This window comes from Anolis carolinensis, chromosome 4 (assembly GCF_035594765.1).
Source record: "Anolis carolinensis isolate JA03-04 chromosome 4, rAnoCar3.1.pri, whole genome shotgun sequence".
Classification (NCBI taxonomy): Eukaryota; Metazoa; Chordata; class Lepidosauria; order Squamata; family Dactyloidae; genus Anolis; species Anolis carolinensis.
Genome location: NC_085844.1, coordinates 104437409 through 104461535, shown reverse-complemented (window position 1 = coordinate 104461535; position 24127 = coordinate 104437409). Strand labels below are relative to the sequence as shown.

General features: G+C 38.9%; 1 protein-coding gene across 7 annotated transcripts in view; it reads left to right on the top strand.

Annotated features, from left to right (window-relative positions):
- Window positions 1–16806, top strand: part of cdh18 (cadherin 18) — an 854880-nt gene extending 838074 nt beyond the window's left edge. For all 7 annotated transcript variants that reach the window (XM_062977606.1, XM_008114216.3, XM_008114218.2 and 4 more), the window contains 2 exons: window positions 2650–2901; window positions 4944–16806. In XM_062977606.1, the coding sequence (XP_062833676.1) occupies window positions 2650–2901; window positions 4944–5434 (743 nt within the window). In that variant the 3' untranslated portion in view covers window positions 5435–16806. The remainder of the gene's footprint in view (window positions 1–2649; window positions 2902–4943) is intronic.
- The last annotated feature ends 7321 nt before the right edge of the window (window positions 16807–24127 follow it).

The window sequence follows — 24127 nt, the reverse complement described above, 5'->3', positions numbered from 1 at the left end:
AATGCTCATTTCAGAATTTCAGGCTCTAAAACTCCTCAGCTGAAATGACCGATTCTACAAACATACACAATAAATTTGCAAATCAGAATGTTGTGTTCTACTTTTTCTCTAATATAGTCCTCAGCCATTGATAAATAGGAAATTAAATAAGTATTGTGATTATAGACATTAAAATGTATGCTGTTCTTTGTCAAAATAGATGAGTCTAACTATATACACTTAGAAGCATGCATAGTATGGATATAAAGTTCTTGTTATTCATCATGATATAACATCTATAAAACATAGTTTTTAAAAATTGTGATTAACCTGAGAAAGCATCAGAATGATGAGCCACCTTGACTTAATATAACATTTGCAAGACTATGCTCAATGAAGTGTGGTTGTCAAAGGGTCACACTGGAATTTCGATAGTGATGTAAATATGCAGTAGTCTCATTCTTGCATGTAGTTCCATCAAGGCAAGAAGAAGAGAAGCTGCAAATGTATTTCTCACCTGTGAAAGAACAAGATATTTTTGTTATTCTCAAAGGATTTTGAATCTGTGAGCTTGACCTTGCTGAGCAAATTTCATAGTTATTCTGACTTATTCTGACTTATTGCATACTCTTTTTTAAAAAATTGAAAGGACCAGATGCTTATGTTTTGTTGACTTGCATATATAGATTGGAAGATATGAGTTACAGGACTCATCTACACTTATACTAAAACTTGAGGCCAGTCCAAAGCAGTTATCTGGAGTGGCCCTGGTGGTGGCTACTGTCAAGTATTTCTTCAACTTGAAGCAAAGTTTCTCACCTCAAACCTCTAAGTAATATTAAAGTACTGATGATAGTATGAGCAATACTTGTAATAAATGGCAGATGTAGAAGCTTCTTTCCACAGGAAGGCTTTATCTTTTTTTTGCAGCTATTTGCAGTATTTACAGCTCTCTCCAGAATCCTCCAATTCACCATACACCACTGGTTCTCAACCTGTGGGTCCCCAGGTGTTTTGACAGCCAGTTTACCAGCTGTTAGAATTTCTGGGAATCAAAGGCCAAAACATCTGGGGACCCACAGGTTGAAAACCACTGCCATACATCATCATCACACCCAACACCAACTTATTCTGTTGGTGTTCTTATATACACATGTATGATGCTTTGATTATCTTATACACCTGATGCAAGCCTAACTTCAGGATTTCATTATCATCATACTTAATAATTGTAGCTGTGACTCAGCACTTAGGCAAAGGTAAAGGTTTTCCCCTGACATTAAATCCAGTCATGTCCAACTCTGGAGGGTGGTGCTCATATCCATTTCTAAGCCGAAGAGCTGGCATTGTCTGTAGACACCTACAAAGTCATGTGACATGACTGCATACAGCACTGTTACCTTCCCGCCAGAGCGGTACCTATTGATCTACTCACATTTGCATGTTTTCAAACTGCTACGTTCGCAGAAGCTGGGGCTAACCGCAGGTGCTCACTCCGCTTCTCGGATTTGAACCTCAGATTCGAACCTGCGACCTTTCAGTCTGCAAGTTCAGCAGCTCAGAACTTTAACATGCTGCACCACTAGGGGCTTCTTGACTCAGCACTTAGTACTTAAAATATCCCAGCATTTTATCTTCAGAATAAGTTAGTATATTTTAAAACTACAACAGCTATACTATCTGTCTCTAAAACAATTTTGGCACAACTGAATGGTCACCTTACTTTGCTGTTTCTGTTGCCACTGTTGGATGGGCAAAGAGTTCTAGGAGAGCTCCTGGTCATTTGCAGGCACCCACTGCGAGGAGCTCTCCTAGAACTCCACAGCTGTCTGTCAAAGTGGGAAAAGGGTGACATGAGCCCAATCCATCCTTTTTCCCTGTGGCACCAAAGCAATGGTGGTGCTAGCCTATGTGCAGAGGCGGTTCAACCACCAGGCCAACTAGGCAGTTGCCTGTGGCGACATCTTGTTGGGGGTGCCATTGAGGCAACTCCTGTCTTTCTGGCCTGCCTCCGCAAGGTATTGAACTGCTTTTTCTGTTGATTTGTTGCAAAACATGATGTTTTAGTGCTTAATTTGTAAAATCTTAATGTAATTTGATGTTTAATAGGCTTTTCCTTAATCCCTCCTTATTATCAAACATTTTTGCTTATCCAACGCTTTTATTTTTCAGTGATTGGTTTGGGGGGGGGGAGGTGCCAAAATTCTGTTCGCCTACACTTGAAAAATACCTAGGGCCGGCTCTGCCTATGTGGGCAGCAGTTCAAATTAATGTGAGTTTTTGTTGTCCACTCTAACCTCAAAATAAAGAATTCCATCAAGGACTAGAAGTCCTGGATGTTGTTTGGATATGCAGGTTCAACTTCTAGTCCATTGTGGGGTATAGAGCTAGTGCAGACAAATCCATAGTCTCCTCTTACAGATATACATAGGTTGACATATGGATCTTTTAGACTCAACTACCTGACAGGGCTATTGTGAGTAAAGGAGAGGGAGAAAGAAAGAAAGAAAGAAAGAAAGAAAGAAAGAAAGAAAGAAAGAAAGAAAGAAAGAAAGAAAGAAAGAAAGAAAGAAAGAAAGGGAGGAATGTTTATGTACTTTGCTTAAGATCTCTGACGGAAAAATACAGTATGAATGTAACAGCATGCTAACCTCCAATATGCTTCCATAGATAACACAGCCAGCATCCTGACCCGACGGAGGAAATTTAGCCGGACTACTCAGGACACATATTACCTCCCCATTGTGATCTCTGATGGAGGCATCCCCTCTCTCAGCAGTAGTGCCACCCTTGTAATACGTGTGTGTGCATGTGAAAGGGATGGCCGTGTACGGACCTGCCACGCGGAAGCTTTCCTCTCTTCTGCCGGATTGAGCACAGGGGCCTTAATTGCCATCCTGCTGTGTGTCATCATTCTCTTGGGTAAGCCACTCTCACAATTAAATACTTGTGTCCTTTCCAAAGCTTTCAGATGATCATAGCAGAGTGGCAGCTTTTAAAAATAATGTCAGCCTGAACCAGGAATTGCTTGTGATAGGAGGTAATTAGGAATACAAAGCTTTGATTTTTTTTTTAAAAAAAATAGCTTCATCTAAAATTAATAAGGATGAGAAGGCTTTAAAGCAGATGTCTGAACTACTGGCATCCAGTTGAATTAATTTTGCAGAGGTCAGGGAGTAATTAGCATTGTGGAACTACCCAGGTAATTTGGTAAGATTTCAGGAAACCAGCCACTGAAGTTACATATCCTGCACTCTTGACGAAAGTGATAAAAAGAGAAGATGAGGAGAGGGTTTTTTTTAAAAAAAAACAGGGATTTTTCTGCCAAATGCACTTGCAGGACTGTATGAAAGCCATTTGCTAATTATCTCTGTGGGATGAGCAGATAATAGCATGAAGCAGAATCAAGAGGGTTGAGGGAGAGAAAGAGGTGGCAGCAGAATGATTCCATTAGGTAAATGTCCTTGGAAATGTATTTTATGTGCCTAGGCTAATTTGAATAGTAACCATTATCTAATATTCTCATTTGGATGAGATTCAATTTGTTCATAGTGTCCTTGTGCGTGTCTGTATGACTTTGTGTTTGTGTGGTGAAAGCTTGAGAATAATATCCTTTTTGAAGAACAAATGTTATGGTTGTCTCTCCACAATTGTGAGTTAAGCAGTCACATATTTGAATGTTCATAGATTACTCTATTACAGTGTAAATAAAAATTGCAAACACTGAGAGAACACTTCTCTAGAAATCTCGAAGTCCTCCAGCAAAATCATATCATCAACTTCCAGTGGTTCTCTCAAAATGGTAGAAAAAAGTTTGTTTCTCAATTTTTTTTAATATTCATGGTTTCCCCGCTTTCATTGAGGTATTGTTCCCCTAATTTTCACATAAGTAGAGAGTTGACTATACCATGAATTAGAACTTAATCCTGTTTAGCAGTGAGAAAATCTTTAATCTTTGGTTATATTGTACTCCTTTTCCTACAAGTTAAAAGACCCTAAAAGGGGGTATTTTCTTCATATAGGGGAATGTCTGTATATTTTGGTAAACATATTATAATGTATGCATAAATTATACATTTTGTCCATAGAACATATATATGTGTGTTATTCAAAACTACACATTTGTAATTGTGTGGATTTATTCACACAATTAAAAAAGAGAGAGAGACTTGTGATTGCATCCCAGTGAGAGAAAATTGAAAGATGTAAACACATGTTAGTTCATAGCATGCATAAACAAATCCACTAATGTCAGTTTTTTTCCCATCTCTACCTAGAGTGCACCCATTGAAGTTGATGGAAATTTAGTTATATGTCATTTAAGTTCCACTGTTTTCTGTAGAAATCATCACTAAGCCTGACTCCAAATCATCTTCTCAAAATGAATGACATATTTTGGCAAGTTATATTTTGATTAGTGTGCAAATAGTTTAAACGGGATGCAGTTGTAAATGTATTTGCTTTCTTGGAAGATATGAAAGTGAGATATTCTTCCTACAAGTATTAATAACTGTTCAAGTATTTCCTCTGAGACACTAAAAGTGGATATCATCCCAGAGCAAAAGAATCTCAAAATATAGCAAGTTACTAAAATAGAAAAAGATGGCAAAGACATGCAAGCTTTGACTAGAGAACAGCTATGTGACACACATGGATTCAAATAAAATTGGCTGATGTCTATTGCATGTGAAATATATTTCTTGTCAAATTCTGGAGCATAATTTATTATTCTGTAATTAGATTATGAAACATTGCAGGGAAATGACAGTTTATCTTGCACTTCCTTCCATATCTCCAAGACAAATCGATACTGAAGTGTTGATAGTATGCAAATGTTTTTCAGTGTAATCAATGAATGAATGAATGATCAGATAAATCTGCTAAAAGAGAGGTGATTAATTCATTCAACATCATTTAATCAAAGGGCAGTTTTATTAATCTCCTCTCCTGAATTTTCTCATCAGCAATAGTGGTCCTTTTCATCACTCTAAGACGCAGCAAAAAGGAGCCTCTGATCATTTCAGAGGAGGATGTACGGGAAAATGTGGTCACCTATGACGATGAAGGGGGAGGCGAGGAAGATACTGAAGCTTTTGACATCACAGCTTTACGGAACCCATCAGCTGCTGAAGAACTGAGGTATCGAAGGGATGTTCGGCCTGAAGTCAAGCCTGCAGTCAAGCATCCCACTTCATCCAGCCTTGACAGTATAAATGTTCATGAATTTATTAAACAGCGACTGGCAGAAGCAGACCTTGATCCTAGTGTGCCCCCGTATGATTCTCTACAGACTTATGCATATGAAGGTCAAAGGTCAGAAGCCGGATCTATCAGCTCCTTGGATTCAGCAACTACACATTCTGACCAGGATTATAATTACCTTGGCGATTGGGGACCAGAGTTTAAGAAGTTAGCCGAACTTTATGGAGAAATAGAATCCGAAAGAACAACTTAACTTTCCTTTATCATTACCCTAACAAGGAACATTTTAGTTCCCCAAATAACTTGGAAAAGAGAAGAGTGATATCAAAAGAAATATATACATATATCTATGGTTACAGTACTCTGAACAACTGGAAAAAGCTGTACACAGTTACTGTAGAAACAAGTGCCCTTTTCACATTTGAAAGTGGGTTCTTCAATTGGAAGAAAGTCAAATTTTGAAGGAAAAAAACCTGCTACAAAATAAAAGATTGTCCCTTTGTGTATATTTTTAATTGTTCAATAAATTTCATGGTAAGGTATCAGGAATGACACCTTATGATATATCAAGTTGCAGTATCCCTAAGCATACCAGAGCTACAGTGAGTTTACTATGATGCTTACTCACAAGAAGAACTAATTCTGCCTGTAGGTTTGGGGGTTTAAGGTAACTGGCTGGAAGGTTCATTTGTTTCTGCTTTAACCCCACAGCAGTTTTATTTCCTACAGAAGCATGGATTGGAATTATCCAAACAGGTGCCATTTTAGTGTCTGCTCTGGATTTTATTTAAGTAGTGAGCTCTGTTGGGGAATGCAACACTTCACTGGGCCAACCCCAATTTTTCCATGCATGGAGAGGTGATGAAGCAAGTATTTAATTGTTACTTCTTGAAACACGCTCATAATCCCCTCCTTTTACAACTTTTCAAGTTTTCAGTTATATCAATGTTACTGTTTCCATTTTAGCCATTATTTTCAGTGCAATCCTATGCATTCTGTTTAGAAGCAAGATCCACTGAGCTAAATGGGCTTTGATCTCTGATAAGTGGGTATAGGACTGCAGTAGTGGTCTGTTATTTTTAAAATGTTCACACATTTTTCCTTTTAATTTGGATTGGACAGTATAAATTTTTTTCTGCAACAAAGCTGAAGACAAAAAGGGAGTTTGTTTGTGAACTGTTTCTAATGTTATTGTATCGTGGGTTAACCTATGCAACAGCTTGGGTTGTCGAATCTTCATTCAGATTGGTGAAAATGTAGACTATGTAACCAATTATATGCTGCTCTGAATCAAAAAACTAATGAGATGATCACTTGATAATATATAATCATAGGCATTTCTATATGTTCATGTGGGAGAGGACAGATGACACAGGGCAGTCTTCTCTAGAACTTCTGAACAAAACTCTACCCTCTATGTATTCCGGACTACACTTCTCATCATTTTTGCCATATTTATGACTGATGAAAGCTATAGTTTGATACACCTGAAGGTCAGTAAGTAATGGCAGGCTGGCGTGGAACACACAGCATCTTTTGTGGCCCAAGAATTGACCTGAAGATGTATGAGTATAAGCCACATTGCTGGCCATAAGTGGGTCTGAGTTAGTCAATGCAGTAATCTAAAAGGTATCAATGATACAAAGCACCTGCATCAATGCTGTGCAAAGTGGAGCTATAATTACATTATTTTCATAGAAGGTCTATTCTGTCTTGTAGCAACACACAATAATGCTTTGAGCGGGGGGGGGGGGGGATATGTTTTTGGCAATGTGTTTTAGTCATTTGATAATTTCATATAAGATGTGTTTTCTTTTAGTTCATTTGTTGAAAGCTAAGCTATATACATATTTCACATTGAAATCAAAGTTTCTACAGATAAAGCAGTTTGGGCCCTTCAGAACATGTTGGCTATTTCTATTTAAAAAACAGGTTTTTTTCTAAATTATAATCAAGGTTATCAAAGAAAGATATAATTGTCCTGTGTACAGACTACACAGAGACCTTTAATGAACTAATAGGGCACATATACAATATTTGAGATAATGTTCTGAATGTTTGAACATGAGAAAGTTATTGTTACTCGGTACAAAGAATTATGGGAAATTACTTCCAGATAATGTTGGGTTCTACTCCGAGACTGTTTCCCAAGTAATTTAAGCATCTTGAGTATAGTGTGTACATGACATATGTACATATATTTGCAAGAGAGTTGTTCTTCTAAAGCTCATTGGTTAAACTGTAGTCTCTGTATCAGAAGGGATCAATTATTTTATTACGAAAATACAACTAAGCAAATACTGTATTTATTCCATAGTTTGTTTATTGTTCATTTTTTATGTTACAATTAACTTATATTGACTACTTTTCCAAACATTGCATAGACGTATTTGTTGGCATCAGAGTATGTAGAGATATATATCTCTGTGTAAGATTGCAGCAGAAGTGCTATTATACTACAACAATCAGTCCTTTTCTCATATTTGTAGGGATGGCAGGGTACAAGGGGGCTTTTATTTCATTGATTGTAAGTAAATTCCTCTTAAGCTTCCACTTAGCCACATTGGGAGAAGAGGGATACCTACCAATATTTTCTATTCAGTTGTGGGAAACTGAATTTAGGAAAGCCTATAAATGTATGAGTTTCTCTATCTTTCTAATGGCAAGGACATTATATTGGAAATTCTACAAAGGATTGGTTGCAGTACTATTACTTCACTGTTGTCATGTAGTGTTGCCAAAATAGGTATGAAACTGAAGTACCAAAAGGGGAAATTTGGAAAGTAAGCAATGAGCAATGTGGTATAAACCCTTATAAAGGAACAATGTCTTCATTCCTCCATAGTATTCTGTCCTTCAAAGTGATATATGATGTAAACTTACAATGGACAAGGCTGGCCCTAACATGTGGTAGGTGTCTTTAAACATTAACGGCTAGTCCCAGCTAGTTTTGACCCACTAAATCAATAGGAAGTTGGCTTACTGTTCACCAGTTGATCCAATGGGTCCTGACTAAATGGGAGTAACCAGTAATGTTCCAAACTTTGTAAAAGATGCTGGAGATCAGAAAACAGCAACAAGATTTTGAAATGCAGAGTTGCGTGTGATACATATCATGATTGGTTCTTTCTAAGCAGCTGCCTTTTGAAGCCTCCATATCATATTGTTGAGATGATTCAACTGGTAGCCTTGTTGACTTCTCTGTACAGAATGGAACCATCTTCGTCCTTCTAGACAAATAGAATAATGTCTTGGTTCAGTCCCACCCTAGATTTCAGGTATTTTCAGACCTTAAATATGATAGCACTTGAACAGGAAAATAACTAAAGTCATGGGAATACGTACTTTTCAAATACAATGTGTTGTTGAAGGCTTTCATGGCCGAGATCACAGGGTTGTTGTATGTCTTTCAGGCTGTGTGGCCATGTTCCAGAAGTATTCTCTCCTGACGTTTCGCCCACATCTATGGCAGGCATCCTCAGAGGTTCTGAGGATGCCTGCCATAGATGTGGGCGAAATGTCAGGAGAGAATACTTCTGGAACATGGCCACACAGCCCGAAAGACATACAACAACCCTTTTCAAATACAAATTAGCATTATATCAGGAGACCTGTGGCCCACCTTGACCTCATCATGGTGATGGTAGGCTATAGTTACAGCTTCCATTCTTGCTTTCCATCAATTAATTCCTGTATTTCTATCCAATGTTTATTGCAGTGTTTCCCAAATTACTGATGCCTGAAGCACAGTGGCTTTTTTCTGAATTGAATTTCAGGTACACTTCTTGAAGAGGAAAACTGCCAGAAATAACACTTTTTACAGTGTGCAGTGTTTACACATTTCCTGTTCCCAAAAGAGCCAACTCCCTGAGTTTCTGAAGGAATTACTCTTTTGTCTTGCTTGCTAATCGGAGGAAGCCATGCCCAGAGGTGAGAAAAAAATAGGTTAGTCTGAGATTGTTACTCATAGTGAGTTAACCTTTATAACAAGGACAGAATAAGGCTAAATGTCAAAATAATGTAATGTTTGGAATGAACATTACTGGAGTAATGAACAACAGCCATAATTGCTTTTCAGAGTGGGGTAGGGGGGTTGACACATTGTAACATTAATGTCATCCTGTTCTTTAAATAAGAAACAGTTCCCTAGTTATTTTCTCTCCCCCCCCCCCCAATAATTCAACTTTGTTATAAATGATAACAACAAATTACCCTTTTTAACACTACAGCAAAAAAAAAACTCTGTGGGGTTGTTTTACTAAATAATATTCCAAACTTAGAGAATGCCTAGAGCATCCTCCAATCACAACCTATGCAAAACAAACATAGCCACATTCTGGATAAATTACATTCAGAAGCAGAAACAGTGTAGTAAATCATAGAAAGTCACCGTGGTCAGTCTCCTCCAGGAATTACTCTTTTGGTCTCTCAGGAACCTTATATTTATTATACCAGCCAATGCATAAAACTTATCAGTTCAATCTCTCATTTCCTCAATCTGTTCTCTTTTTGCTTTCTGCCATTACTAGCCACAAGATATGGGAGGCTACAAGAGAGAGAGAGAGAGATGGCAATAGATGTTTCCACTGCCATTTTCGTTCTGTGCAGAAAAGAACCCACAAAACCCTATCTCCCAGTGAACAAAGATATATATCCAGAAAATTATTCTATGTCATACTAATCTACCCACTGTACATAATCATGTATAAGTCAAAGACAGGTTTTGGGGACAAAATTAATAATCTTGATTTGTCTCATGGATAAATCTAGGGTCAAAGCACCAGTGCCATCGCAGAGACCCTTGGCTGCCGCCTTTAATTCCCCATCCAGACATTAAAAAGGCATTCAAAAAGCCCAGAAGAAGTCTCATAGTGGGAAAAGTAAAAGGGGCCAGTGTTTCTTTTAAGGTTCTACCAGGCTAAACTAAACTCTCAACCTTTCACCACTCCAGTCAGAGGAGAGGATGGTTCTCTTTTTGATAAACATTAAGGTTCAATACTCACATTGGCACATGGATTAGTCAAACCCGGTTTTGAGCATTTTGTTTTGTTGAACATTTCTAAATGTATACATGAATATATAGTTCACAGCTTGATGTGGGCAACTATACATCAGTTGAGTAGAAGTAGATGGATTTCTTTAAAAAATCTAAAATAATCACTATGCACATGCAAATGAAACAACAATGTCAGGTAGGCTTCACATGAATAGACAAAAATGTTTTAAACCTTCTAAATATTTGAAAGGGATTTTTTTATTTAAAATAACATCCAGGAGTATTTAGTTCCCCATCAGCCTTCTTATAGTTCCAAGCTTTTATAATTTGGTGGACAAATGTATAGATATATTATAGAAATATGCTGAGGGCAGTTGGTGAAATAGGCTTATCTGCTGTCTCCTTTTCTTTCTGTTTTGCTGTTGATTGATGGATTCAAAAGACAACTGATGTTTACCTTACTTGTTGTTGGCAGGCACAAACAGGAGTAGTAAGCTCATCTGGAGTATTTCTTTGTAGATTCTTGTTGTTTCCCTGCTCAAGCTTTTTGACATCAACTGCAGACACCTACTGCAACCAGTAAAGAATGACCAGTAATTCTGTGTCAACTTAAATAAGTAGTTAACTAAATAATCCTGACCCAGCCCATCCAAAATTCAATGAAATTCTCATTCACTCACTATGGTTAGGTAACTGTTCTCTATTCCCAATCATGATTTTGATACTATTGGCATGTTCCTAACTTATACCTCAACCTGCTTTAGCAAAGAGTAATTACATGAGGAGAAAGAGGGTTGTTCTGCTTTTGATGGGAGCATGGTTCAATGACATTTTTCATCAGGTTTTATGAGGTTAGGTCCGAAAAGGTTACTTAGTTAATTGCTTTAGTCAAATATAAACTGATGTAGGAGTCCGGTTACAAACACTGATTATTGGTTGCAGCAGTTGTCTGCAGTCAGTGCATGATATGGGATTCTGGCCATTTTTAATCCAGCCTTCCTTCAACCATCCCCTAATGCCAATGATAAAACTTTCCCATCAGTGAGAGGGCAAGAGGAAGGTCAGTTGTTAAAGAGACTTTGGCTGATTCTACATTATATGAGTCTGTACTGCCTTATAATCCAGTTCAAGGCAGATAATCCAGATTCAGAAATTGGATTATAGGGCTGTGTAGATGAGGCCTTTGTTAGATCTTTATTAGTTGAAATATGTTTGGACTAGCTCAGAGCCAGGTCTCCGGGTCTCTGAATTCTATAGTCTGGGGAATTTTATTATTTTGTAATAAAAAACAACAAAAATATGTTTTATAACAAACTTCAAATTAAAAAAGAGTGTGATACAGCATAATATTATCTGATACACTGGTATATTTGATGGAGCAATAAATAATATGTTAGAAAATGAAGTACTAAGTGGGAGCAAAACATCCATGGAACATTGCTACACCGAAAGTATGCCATTGCCATCCACAGTTTAACTTCTCTTCCCATAATACCTTCTGTGTTCCAGATGTTTGGAAAATAAATTCTCCCCCAGGTTCAGGGAACTGATAAAAAGTTGCCTTCAGAATCCCATGAACAAAAATGATGTATACAAATACTAAAGAACATCAGTTTGGTTGGAAAGAGAACAATATCTTTTTTCCTCATAGCATCTATGTATGCATGCAGTCATGCATAGTGAGAGCTTCTGATCACATTTATTTTCATTCCAATAGTCAATTGTCATCCAAGTGATGAGGAAGCCTACCTCCAAAACTATAGGGAGAGTCAATACTCAATTCCCTATGTGGCCCAAAAGCTGCCCTAGGCTATTTTCTGACAGCATTTGTATCTTGGTTGTGATGACTGTTGCTATAAGCCAGGAGTGGAAGATCTTGTTCAGCCCAAGGCACAAATTCAAGATTGGAAAAGTTGTCAGGAGCCAGATTCCAGTAGGCTGTGAGATCAAGACAGAGTAGGTTGGGCCAGATATAATTCTATTTGGATGTTGTTCTACTAAGCATGCAAAATATAGTTCTGTGCATTTCATTTCATAGTTAAGCATTAGTGCAGCAATTTTCAAGTATGTGAAACAGTCTAATTCCAGGCATGTCTACGTAGGAGTAAGGTCAAGTGCACCAGCTTTCCAGCCTGCAAAATACAGCTCCCTTTTGTTTAAAATATTTGAGAGATGGATAGTTAAAAAGGGTTTCAGCTAAGAAACTTAATATGCCAGTTTGGGAATTCCACCTGTCTATATCTGGCCAATGGGGAGATAGCTGGGAAATTGCTTATTAGCGCTCTCTCTCTCTCTCTCTCTCTCTCTCTCTCTCTCTCTCTCTAAAATCAAAATATGTCTTTCTGTCTGTCTTTTAGATCCACAAAAGCTCCTACATGGCTTGGCACACATACCTTTCATTAACCAGCTTAAAATAGTTGAGTTTGAATTAAGAAAACCCAGTTGCAATACAAATAGTTCCACATTGTGTTTTTTGGACAATTTTGGCAATGATATGTGGAACAAGTATGTCTCCCACTACACCTCAGCATTAATGAAAAAGTATCATTTTGGACATGGAGCAATTGTACTATATTTACCTCCACCTGGTGTGATGGACAGGAGGAAGGGGAGCTTTTTCATGTTCATATTTTGGGCACTGTTAATTTAGGGGCTCATTAAAAGAAAAGCATAAAGATCAGTAAATTGTTTCTTCAGTTTTAGTCCAATCGTTTTGGGAACACCTGTGTAAAAACCTAGGATAAAAACTCCGAGGTTCTGTTTAACATGCAGGACCCACCAAATGCTCACCCAAATTCAGCACTGCAGATTCTGCTGGTGTCATCTCTTTGATGTATCCTTACCACAATGTTCTCCAAATGTGCTTTTGTATCACGATAAGCCTGCATGCTTATTATTCTTACTGTCTTTGATTCAAATATCCATCTCGGTTCTGTGTTGTTTGCATGACAAATAGCAGAAATTCTGAATCTTCAAGGCTACAGAACAGAGAAAAACTTTACAGGGTGGAACAAAAAGAATTGCTGTTTTCTGACTATCCTTGTCAGCTTTCATTATTTTAGCATTCTGTTCTTATTTCTATTCTGGCCAGAGTAGGTGATGCTTCTCTTTGGTGCATTAAAATGATTAAACTAAAAAAAGAAGAAGTGAGAGACTACGCTCTAGGTGTGATAGAATACAAGGTTACTGTATCATGCTATGAGCTTGAGCAAAGGTTATGTGAAGAAAAAATAATGTTTCATCATCTCTAGTGGAGAGTAGATAACATTGTTTTACTGAGGGGGGGGGCTTCCTAGCACCCCCATAACTAGGAAAGCATTTTAGTAAGCCATAACGACCTTCCCTTCTTTCACAAATTTCCCACCACTAAACAAGAATAAAACAAAAATTGGAAACACTTTGAGAATAATTCTGCATGGTTGACCAACAGACAGGGATGTATAAATCATATGATATCCTAGTTCATAGACTCAAGGCTTGAGAAAGAGAAATGCTTTTTAGTCTACCACTCCCAGAATTCATTGAACCAGTATGGTCAGTAAGGTCCAATCTCTGCATACACTGTGGTGTAGTGCTGGGCTATGACTCGAGATCAGGGTTTGAATACCTGCATAGCCATAGAAACCTACTGTGTGGTCTTGGAAAAGTCACATTCAGTCTCGGAAGGCAAACACAAACCACTCTGAATCATTCTTGACAATAAAATCCTGCTTGAAAATGGAGACAAGATTTCTAGAAAAATTTGGGAAAAAATCCTTCATCTTTCACTAAAAAGACACCTATCCTGTCCACAAGATTAAAATGTATCTATTAACAATGATTATCTGCCTTCAGAATAGACATCACAGATGGAATGGATTTTTCCTGCACCTGCAGCCAAACATTTATCATTCATTTGCTTGAGAAGATTGGAAGCCATTCTAGAACAGACTGGGATGAGACACAGGAGGAAGAAGCACAATGACAGGGGAAGAAATTCATGATATGGATAGAAATTTGTTTCTTAGCTGAAGTCAAGTATATTCCAAAAAGTGGGACTTCCAATAGCTCTATTCAGGCATTATTTATGTCTCCATGTGCCCATAAACAAATCCTAATGGAATATCTTTGTTCTCTATGGTACAGCTGTTCCCTTTTGGCTTCTAAATTATGTGAATGTTTTTGTAAATGTAGCTGCATGTGTTGTATTTGTATTATATTTTACAAATACTGAAGTGGGATCGTATGTGATACCAAATAGTTGGTCTAACTGTTGCATTCTTAGTCTTTTTTCTGTACTAACATGGTGGCTTTCATGGTGACTCTATTCTGGGTTTGAGACTTATCACATGAAGCAGAAGAAACTCCAGTTCACCTATGGAACCCCACGCCACCCATCATACAACGGAGGGTGACTTCTAGTGAGATTCTGTGGGTGAATTGCTGCCGTTAATACAGAAGCTGCCCTGTGTTCCATTAAGAAGAGTGGAGTGGCATCACTTTCCCACATGGTATCAGAAAGTGTCCACTGGTGGCTGGGGCACCAGGATTACCCACTGCTGCCCCAATCCCACCTAGATTCGCCACAGAAGCTGGCGAATCATGACTCTGGTCATCAATATGATGAGGTACTTAATTTTAAAGTAGCTCTCCTAGCTGCTGAACCAAATTTCCAAAATAGATCTGGCACCAAGGAGAGATCTGTTAAAGCTTGGGAAAAATTGTATAGGACATGGGAGTCACTGCCCACCACTGAGGTGTTGGTAGCTTTAATAGTGCCTGAATAGAGCTACTGCAATCTTCAAAATGTAGTTATGGGAAGTCATTAATTCTTTCAGAGTTCTAACTCAAATAAGGGTATTCAACCATCATATGCCATTTAGACAACATAATGTACATGGGTATTAATGTTTATTGATAATAGTATGCTAAGTAGAACTAGTCTGCCTTTGGCTGGAAGGGGAATCTAAAAGCAGAGGCCAGAACAACCCCATGGGATAGTTAGGCAAAGGAATCACTGCAAAGGAATTATTTTTTCAAACATCCATTCGGTTTATACCATAAGATGGTAAAATGGGAGGAAACATATCTTTTGGCCTCTAGATTTGGTTATTTCTGACCTTTTTCTTACTGTATTGAGCATTTCCTTGCTTACTTTTTTTTTTTTACTTTAAGAGCAGTTCATCAGTGGAATAGACTTCCATAGAGGATTGTCGATTCTCCATTGCTGGAATTCTTTAAATAGAGGTTGGATGGGCATCTTTCAGGAGTGTTTCAGTTGTGCATTTTTGTATGGAAGGGGGTTGGACTTGATGGCCCTTGTGGCCGCTTCTACCTCTTAGATTCTATGATTTGAGTATTTCTTTTTTGTCCTTTCCTTGATTCCCATAGAACGAAAATGTACAACATCTACTAGGAGCTTTTAGAATTATTCCCCAATACTGATATCAAGTTCTGGGGAGACACTAGAAGGCTTTATACTCTGTTTCTTTAGCATATATTTGAAACACCTTTTTTCCTACTCTCTAACAGGGCCCTTTCCACATCCCCACAAAGGAGATTTGCAAAGTCAAATTTTATTGCTTGTAGAGAATCATCTTAAAATCCAATAGTTCTTGAGTTGATCAAAATGAAGCTTTTCTTTTTGAACAGTCAAATAGTAGGATTTTATCTTTTCATAGTAGATAGATATTCTCCAGTAGCTACTGGAATACCTAAGGGGGACACCATATGCTCAGCATTTGTTTACATAAATAATTTATTCAGGTAGGTCAGTGCTGGGGAACCACCACCAACAAATTGTGATTGTAGTCCAGCTACCATCATACACAATCTGTCTGGCTAATGGTGAACCATGATGGGATTAATCATTCATTAGCTAGGGGAAGAGCATACGTTTCCCATCCCTGATAAAAGGCCTCTGCTCAAAAAATCTGATTAGCTACCTGCAAACTGGATGGAAATCTCATCTACCAACTTCTCTCTTTTCTTAAACCACATCCTAGTGGCTTTTGTGTTCTCACAACTGGAGACTTCATGGAACGCCTTCCAAACTATTCTTTGACCAATCTGTTGACTTACCCAAAACCTAGGACATTTAAAGTACATATTAGAGGTGGAATGTGCAGGCATGTATATGATCCATTAATTAAATGTCATTATATTTATTAATGCTGCTGGGTGAATGTTAAAAAAGAGATGGGAGAGGAGACAGCTATTTTTTCTTCTTTTAGAAATTTCTATGTTTTTGTTGATAGCTAGAAATCCCTTTTTAAAAAGTAATTCTATTTGCTGAGCTATATCCTATATATTTTTATTCATGGTGTTATAAAATAGGACTGAGGAGTTGACTAAATGACAGAGGGGGACAGTAACTTTTGTTGCCAAGAACATCTGCTTGGGAGTACTTGTACATGAGGCAACTTCCCCTTGTTACTCTAAAGGAACATTAGAATGGTAACAACAGTGTTATGACATTGGGTCATTCTTATTTTTTTCTCAAAGTGTGCAAATATATCTATTTTTTTAATGGAAAAAGATATGTGAAAAGTGCAAATTATTGGAAATTAGGTGAAAAATACCTCTGCAAGCAAGTATTGCTGTTCAATATTGTTACATTTTCTTTTAATAAACAAAAGGGACAAAAATTACCCTATTCATCTTTTTTATCCTTACAAATATTTTCCAAATAAAATATCTTCTTTGCCACTGTGACAGATTCTTGCATTGCTCAACCTACATGGAATGCTTTAATCCCAAGGAGAGGGATCCACCAATATGCTCAGTGAATTGATGCATCTTCATTAGTGAAATCAATTTATACTAAGCCCAACCAGATTCCGCTTATCTGAACAGATGTGTTAAATATAAAACACATGTAAATAACAGTGAGGCAAAAGAATCTTCCAAACCACTCAGTATGGCCAAGGGTAGTCAGATCAGTCTAGAGCAGGCCTTCTTAATCTTTTCCACTCTCAAACTCATTCAGCCTGAGAAATTTTTATGTGACCCTAGATCAGTGGTTCTCAACTCTGAGTCCCCAGATGTTTTGGCCTTCAACTCCCAGAAATCCTAACAGCTGGTAAACTGGCTGGGATTTCTGGAAGTTGTAGGCCAAAACACCTGGGGACCCACAGGTTGAGAACCACTGCCCTGGATATAACGATAATTAAAAGGTATAAAAATCAAACATTAAATGATAGCAAATCAGCATTTGCAAGGCTTGCTAAACAGGCAATGTTCCTTTTTATAATAATAATAATAATAATAATAATAATAATAATAATAATAATAATAATAATTTTATGAAGTACAATTGGAGCCTCCTCTGTAAACACTGCACAACAGATTTGTGTTAATGTCTAAAGCAGCCATTATGAGGTTTTAAGAAAACTTTTACTGTTGCCACATTTTTCAGAACCCCAACATTGAACTAAAGGGACCCCATTTGGGTTGGGACTGACAGTTTAAGAAGCAGTGGTTTAAAGGTCATGATCCCAAGATTTTAACTTTCCCCTGTTACATGCCATTATTGTAAAGGGCCATTATTAACTCCAAACACCTTTTTTGGGCCACTTCTTCATCCTCCCGTTCTGTCAAAGGGGTATCCCACCCCTTCTCCAGTCCTGTGGCATTCCCATGGGACGGCAAGGCATTCCATAAGGCAGGGGCAGAAATAGAAAAAGCTCTGCATCTGGTCCTTTCCAAGTGCACTTCTCTAGGACCCGGTATATAAAGTAAGTTGTGTTGGGATGGTCGTTGCGACCTCCGATGATGGGAGAAGGAGAGACGATCCCTAAGGTATGATGGACCCTGGCCGTAAAGAATTTTAAAGGTCAGAAATAGCAACTTATATAAACCACAGTAATCAGTTGGAAGCCAATGCAAATGCTGCAGCACTGGTGTTATATGGCATTTCATGGGTGTTCTTGTGAGTAGCCTGGCTGCCGCATTCTGAACAATACGGAACTTTTGGGTCGTTACAATAGTCCAGCCTAGACGTGACCGTGGCATGGATGACTGTTGCCAGAGCCTCGTCAGATAGATAGGGTGCCAGTTGCCTCGCTTATCATAGATGGAAAAAGGCCTGTTTGCTAGCAGCAGCGACCTGAGATTCCATTGTCAGCTGCGAATCCAAAACGACACCCAAGCTTTTAACGGTAGACGAAGGAGATAGGGCAGCACCATCGAAGGTGGGTAGCAAATGGGTCAGACCAATCGAGCGGCCATGCCAAAGAATCTGTCTTTGCCGGGTTCACCTTCAGTCTACTAGCACGTAGCCAGTTCGACAGAGCCTCCAGACATAAGGTGAAATTGTCTGGTATTGACGTTGCTCCAGGCTCCAAGCGCAGAAGGAGTTGGGTGTCGTCCGCATATTGATAGCAATCTAGGCCGAAACTCCGAGCCAAACTAGCAAGGGGTCTAACGTAGATGTTGAAGAGAAGAGGGGAGAGAATTGCACCTTTGTGTACCCCACATAGGAGGGAAGATCTTTCAGAGACTTGATCCATATACTCCACGCATTGGCTCCGGATTCAGAGAAATGAGTTGAACCAATTGAGGGCCTGACTGCGAACTCCGGACATGGCGAGATGGTGAATCATTAGATCGTAGTCAACGGTGTCAAATGCTGCTGTAAGGTCGAGAAGTACCAGTAGCGCTGATCCGCTGCTATCAGACTGGCGACGGAGTTCATCTGTAATGGCAACCAGGACTGTCTCCGTCCCATGGCCAGGGTGGAAAGGGTCCAGGCCAGCTGTATCATCCAAAAATTGCTGCAGTTCTCCCAGTACAGCCCGCTCTATCATCTTACCCAAGAATGGGAGGTTAGAGATAGGACGATAGTTGGCAAGGGTCATGGGATCCAAGCTAGGCTTCTTTAGCAAGGGATGAACCCTTGCCTCTTTTAGGTTGTCCGGGAAGACCCCTTGTTCAAGAGAGCCATTGATTATATTACTCAACGGATCGAGCAGACCTTCCAGGCAGCTCTTCACCAGCCAGGAGGAGCACGGATCAAGGGAACAGGTGGTTGGTTTTGCAACAGCCAGGATTCTAGTGACATTTTCCTTGTCAAGTGGAGTAAATCGGTCAAAGATAGGCCCACTAAGCAGCCACAAAGTCTCAAGCTCACTCAAGGTATCAACTGTAGGGGGCAGTTCCTGCCGAAGCACAGTGATTTTATCAGTGAAAAAATTTCTGGAATGCCACTGCTGTAAGAGCCATGGTTGCTGGGTTTTGGACTAAGGGAGCCAGACTGGTCAAAGCACGAACGATTTTGAATACTTGTGCTGGGCGCAATCTATCCTGATAGATTGGATCTCTACACAAATCAAAGATTGCTGCATGGAGAAAAAATGTATTCATTCAGCGAAATATAAATCTTTTGGAACATCAGTCCCAAAATGCTCTAATCAGCATGGCTATAGACCAGACTGGTTGGAGGATTCTGTGAGCAATAGTCCAAAAAATAATGATTCCAAACTCTGTTTCGATATGTATATACGTATAATACGTTGCCCTATTTTCCTATGCAGATACCATTTGCTCAGTCAATAGGAGATAAGACTGGGGAATCAAATGACTAATTTTGGTTTTTGGTTAGAAAGAAAATTAATCTCTTGCTTAAATACAGCTAACAGATCTCAGAAGCTTGCATCACTTCTCCAGTTATCTATTCTGATGGGCAGGAATGACATGTCAACAGTATTGCCCTGCACATTTCTCCCATCCTCTCCATATGTTATATCACTTGCTTTACTTGAATAACATGTTGCTTGTTGCTGTCCTTGATCTTTAAGTTACAGTGCTTTATGACTTCTAGGGACTCCTGTAGCTTCACATGAAGTCATCCCAGAGTTTTAGATTTTGGCTCAGAAATCTTAGGGCTTGGGATAATCCTGTCCTGCCAAAACTCCTCCACACCAGCTGAATAATATCCGTATCACCTGTTCTTTTACTCACAGTAAACTGGGATCCTAAATCAGGGATAAAGGAACTTTCAGTATCACAGGGATTTCTGATGCTCCTTGGCCAGGCTAGCTCTCTAGATAGACCCCCTGAGAACCACTGCCATGTCTGCTTCCCTTTCATGTGTGGAAGGTGCTGACAAAAAGAAAAAAGAGCACAGAAAAAGACTGCAGTTGCAGACACTGCAGGGTGAACTCCACCCATTTCTGTCTCTGCAGGCTCCAGTTAATGTTTCCCATAGGCAAATGGGACATAGCTTAATAGGAAACGTGTGCCCATTTTCTCAATAAAATATGTTAGTGACACTTAATCCTAGATGTTACAGTAGAGTCTCACTTATCCAACATTCGCTTATCCAATGTTCTGGATTATCCAACACATTTTTGTAGTCAATGTTTTCAATACATCATGATATTTTGGTGCTAAATTCGTAAATTTGATTCGTAAATTCAACTTTTTGAGCATTCCCCCATAATGGCAGAACAAACTTTTAAATAGGCCAAGGTGGCTACTGAGTGATGAATAGAATTAGTAAGAATATCCTCAACATCTTTCTTTCCAAAACAATATTCCATGAGTTCACAGCTTTCAAGATCCAACTCTGTGCTTCTCTAAGTGAAGACAAGGCCAGTATTGCACAATATCTTAAAAGACATATTATGCCTATTGTGAGACAAAAAAAATACTGCATTCAGCTCTCAGATGAAAAGTATATGTTAGTGTCAGCCTACTGTGATGAGAAGTATGTTTTACTGAGTTTCAAGGTAAGTCCAAAGTGCCTATGAAAACACAATGCAGAGTTGATAAAAGGTATGAAAAGAGGCAACCAAAATGATCGAGGAGCTGGAGAAACTCCTCCCGCCCCTTGTGAAAAAAGGACACCACTTAGGGCACTCTTCAATTTAAAAGGGGGGGGGTAAGGGGAGACATAATATGCACATAAATATTAACTATGGTGTGAAGAAAGTAGATGGAGGGAATTTTTCCATCTTCAAGATACTGAAAGAATTGTGGTCAAGGAGAGATATATAGATGAATCATTGGCAGCCAGAAAATGGATAGTGCTGCCGGAGATAACAGAGTGTGGCGGGAAATGTGGGAATGATAATTAAGTTAAAAGGTTATCACTGCAATCCTTCACATAGTTTAGTCTGCTTTAGTCTTAGCAATCTGGCATGATTTAAGAAGACTATGCTATGAGAATAAATGTAGTTTAGGTTTTCTGGTAATGCAGAACTCTAGGGGGGGGGGGCTGACAGAGAAGTGGAGACTCTACCGAGTTCAGACTTCTCAACCCCTTGAGTATGTAGTTCCCAATCCACCCCGTTAGTCTGTTCTCCAGATAACGCAACAGAAATTCAGTTCCTTTATTAATACTCATAATTGGAAATTCTAACCCTCAAAGTGTTCCATTACACACAGAAAGAAAAACACTACTAAATCTCAACGGTATTGACTAAGACATCCCAAATGGAACATAGATGTTTTATTTTCATCCAAAGTTGTATGAATACATAACAGGATAAGATGGTGCCAGACAATAAGTGCATGAGAAAGAGGAGAGACAAAATATCAGTTTGAAATGGGAAGAGTTAACAAATAGTAAAGGAATGATCAAGTATCAGTGACTGATGTAATTGGCTTAAATTGGGTAACTGGTGGCATCTATGTTGAATTGAAATTCCAGCAGCACTGACAAGAATAAACAGTGGTACCAGTGTAGGGCTCCACTGTACATAGAGGACCAGCCATTGCTCACCCTGAATGGGAAACATGAATGCTGATTATGCAGCTCCATTCTTTTAAAATATTGCATTCTCCTAAACTGCTTTAAGAAAATTCATCTATCCACATAAGGCTTTATCTTAGAATAACTGCCTCCCTGCAGAGAAACATGCAGAGAATATGGTGTATAACAGGCGCACAACACAGGAGGAGGGGATTTCAGATCTTTTTTTGGTGGGCACAATACAGAGACTACAAAATATAACCCCTTATCAACTAATTCCAACTAAAGTAAAATCTAAAGTGTAATTGATAGCATTTCTACTTTAGGATATTAAGGTACAACAAAAGAGCTTCAGTAATATTAGTCAAATTTCTGAAGGCCACTTTGCACTTCTCTTAGGGTACATCTATACTGTACAATTAGTGCAGCATGATAGCACTTTAATTGCCACGGCACAATGCTATAGAATAATGGGAGGTGTAGTTTTGTAAGGCCTTTAGCCTTCTTTGCCAAATAATGCTTGTTCCTCACCAAACTACAACCTTTATGGAGACCTGAGCTTGATGGAGATTGATGGAATGGATCTGTCAACCTAAGTATTCAGTGACACATCAACCCAGATTAGACAGATAAATGCACAAGGATTTAGCTCCCTCATGAGAAATCTATTTTCTCTAGGTCCAGAACTGAGGACTTGTACCTTATATTAGGACAAAGAGGTAGAGTTGCATCCCAGTGAATGCTACTAAGTACATTGTTGACCCTATTGACGATCTGCCTCCCTGCCTGTGCTGGCTCTTGTGGTCCCAAAGATGGTTCTGGAGAACCTTAGCACTTTGAAAAGCAGGGACCTGATGGAACAAGCCCAAGGGTTCATAGCTCCCATAACACCTATGGGTTTGTGTTTTTACTTCATTGGTCCTACACACACTCTATTATTAATATTTATCACCATCATTTATTTACATAGGACCATCACTTTACAAGAAAAAATAATTTACCACTCTCAGACTTACAATCTAAAATTTGTAGTAGGAAATACCCTTTATGTAGTCTTTGCAACTAGGTGAGAGGATCAAGGGTTTTGTTTTATTGTTGTTGAGCTTTTTTGGGGTGGGGTTTACTAAGCTTACTTTCATGACCAGATCACTTTCTTATGAAGTTTGGTTTGATGATGGCAGGAATTACTTCTGGAGTGGGTAATAGATTATTATGACTCACCTTCAGAGAATTTTTTAAAATGGAAGTATTCCTGAGTTATAGAGGGGATTTTTCTGGTCTACAAAACTGATGGTTCAATCAAACTCTTGGTGGCATAATGAAACTATAAGTTGGAAAGACCCTTTAATAGGGACCCTCCTATGCTCTAGAAACACTTTAGAAATGATCCTCCCTCCCAATTTAGTAATAAATATTGAAACGTTTTTTCATTGTGATCACACAGGCCCAGTACCTTTCCATGAAGAATGTAGCTTGCTTGCACTGTCCTAAAGCCAGATTTGTTGTCAGAGGTTTTCTGTATTCTGAAGCAAATCACAAGGTCCACAGAGTCATATTAGGATTCCCATCCAACCTTTGAAAGAAGAAAAAGAAGAAGAAGAAGAAGAAGAGGAGGAGGAGGAGGAGGAGGAGGAGGAGGAAGAAACCTACCAGGTAAACTTTGGAGTTACTGCCTCTCAACTTTGTCTACCTCACAGAGTTGGTTCAATTCCCAACAATCCCCCTTTATCTCGAAATCCCTTTAGAGAATGAACATGGGTTTTCCCCCACCAAAACTTTCAGGAAGGAGGAGGATGCACAAGGTGGTAAGCAGAATTCTGGGAAATGTAGTTTGGAAAGGTGATGACTCCTATGGAAGAGAATTCAAAAGGCTCTACCCTAATCTACATTTCCCAGAATTCTGCTCATTTCAGAATACTAGAGCTGCCCTCATTAAAGACTCAATGTGATGGTCTTTGCCTGTCTCTCTTTGGGCCAATCATGTGCCGGAGGGGCTTCTTTCTTGCCCAGTCATCCAGCAAGTCATCCCTCTCTCCCTCCTGCCCACTCGAGCCTCCCTTTGGTGAAAGAGCCTTGAAAGCAAACCCAGCACTTTTGGGGAAGAAGCAACACCCATGATGGAGACCTGGAGTGACCCACGAGACTTATGTAACTTTTCCAAAAAGTCATAGATCAGTGTTTTAAATTTTTTGCATGGGCGCCACCTGTGTTTCTTAATATCACTTTGTATGCACAAATCTTATGAAATAGACCTGACAAATGAGGAAAAAACCTAC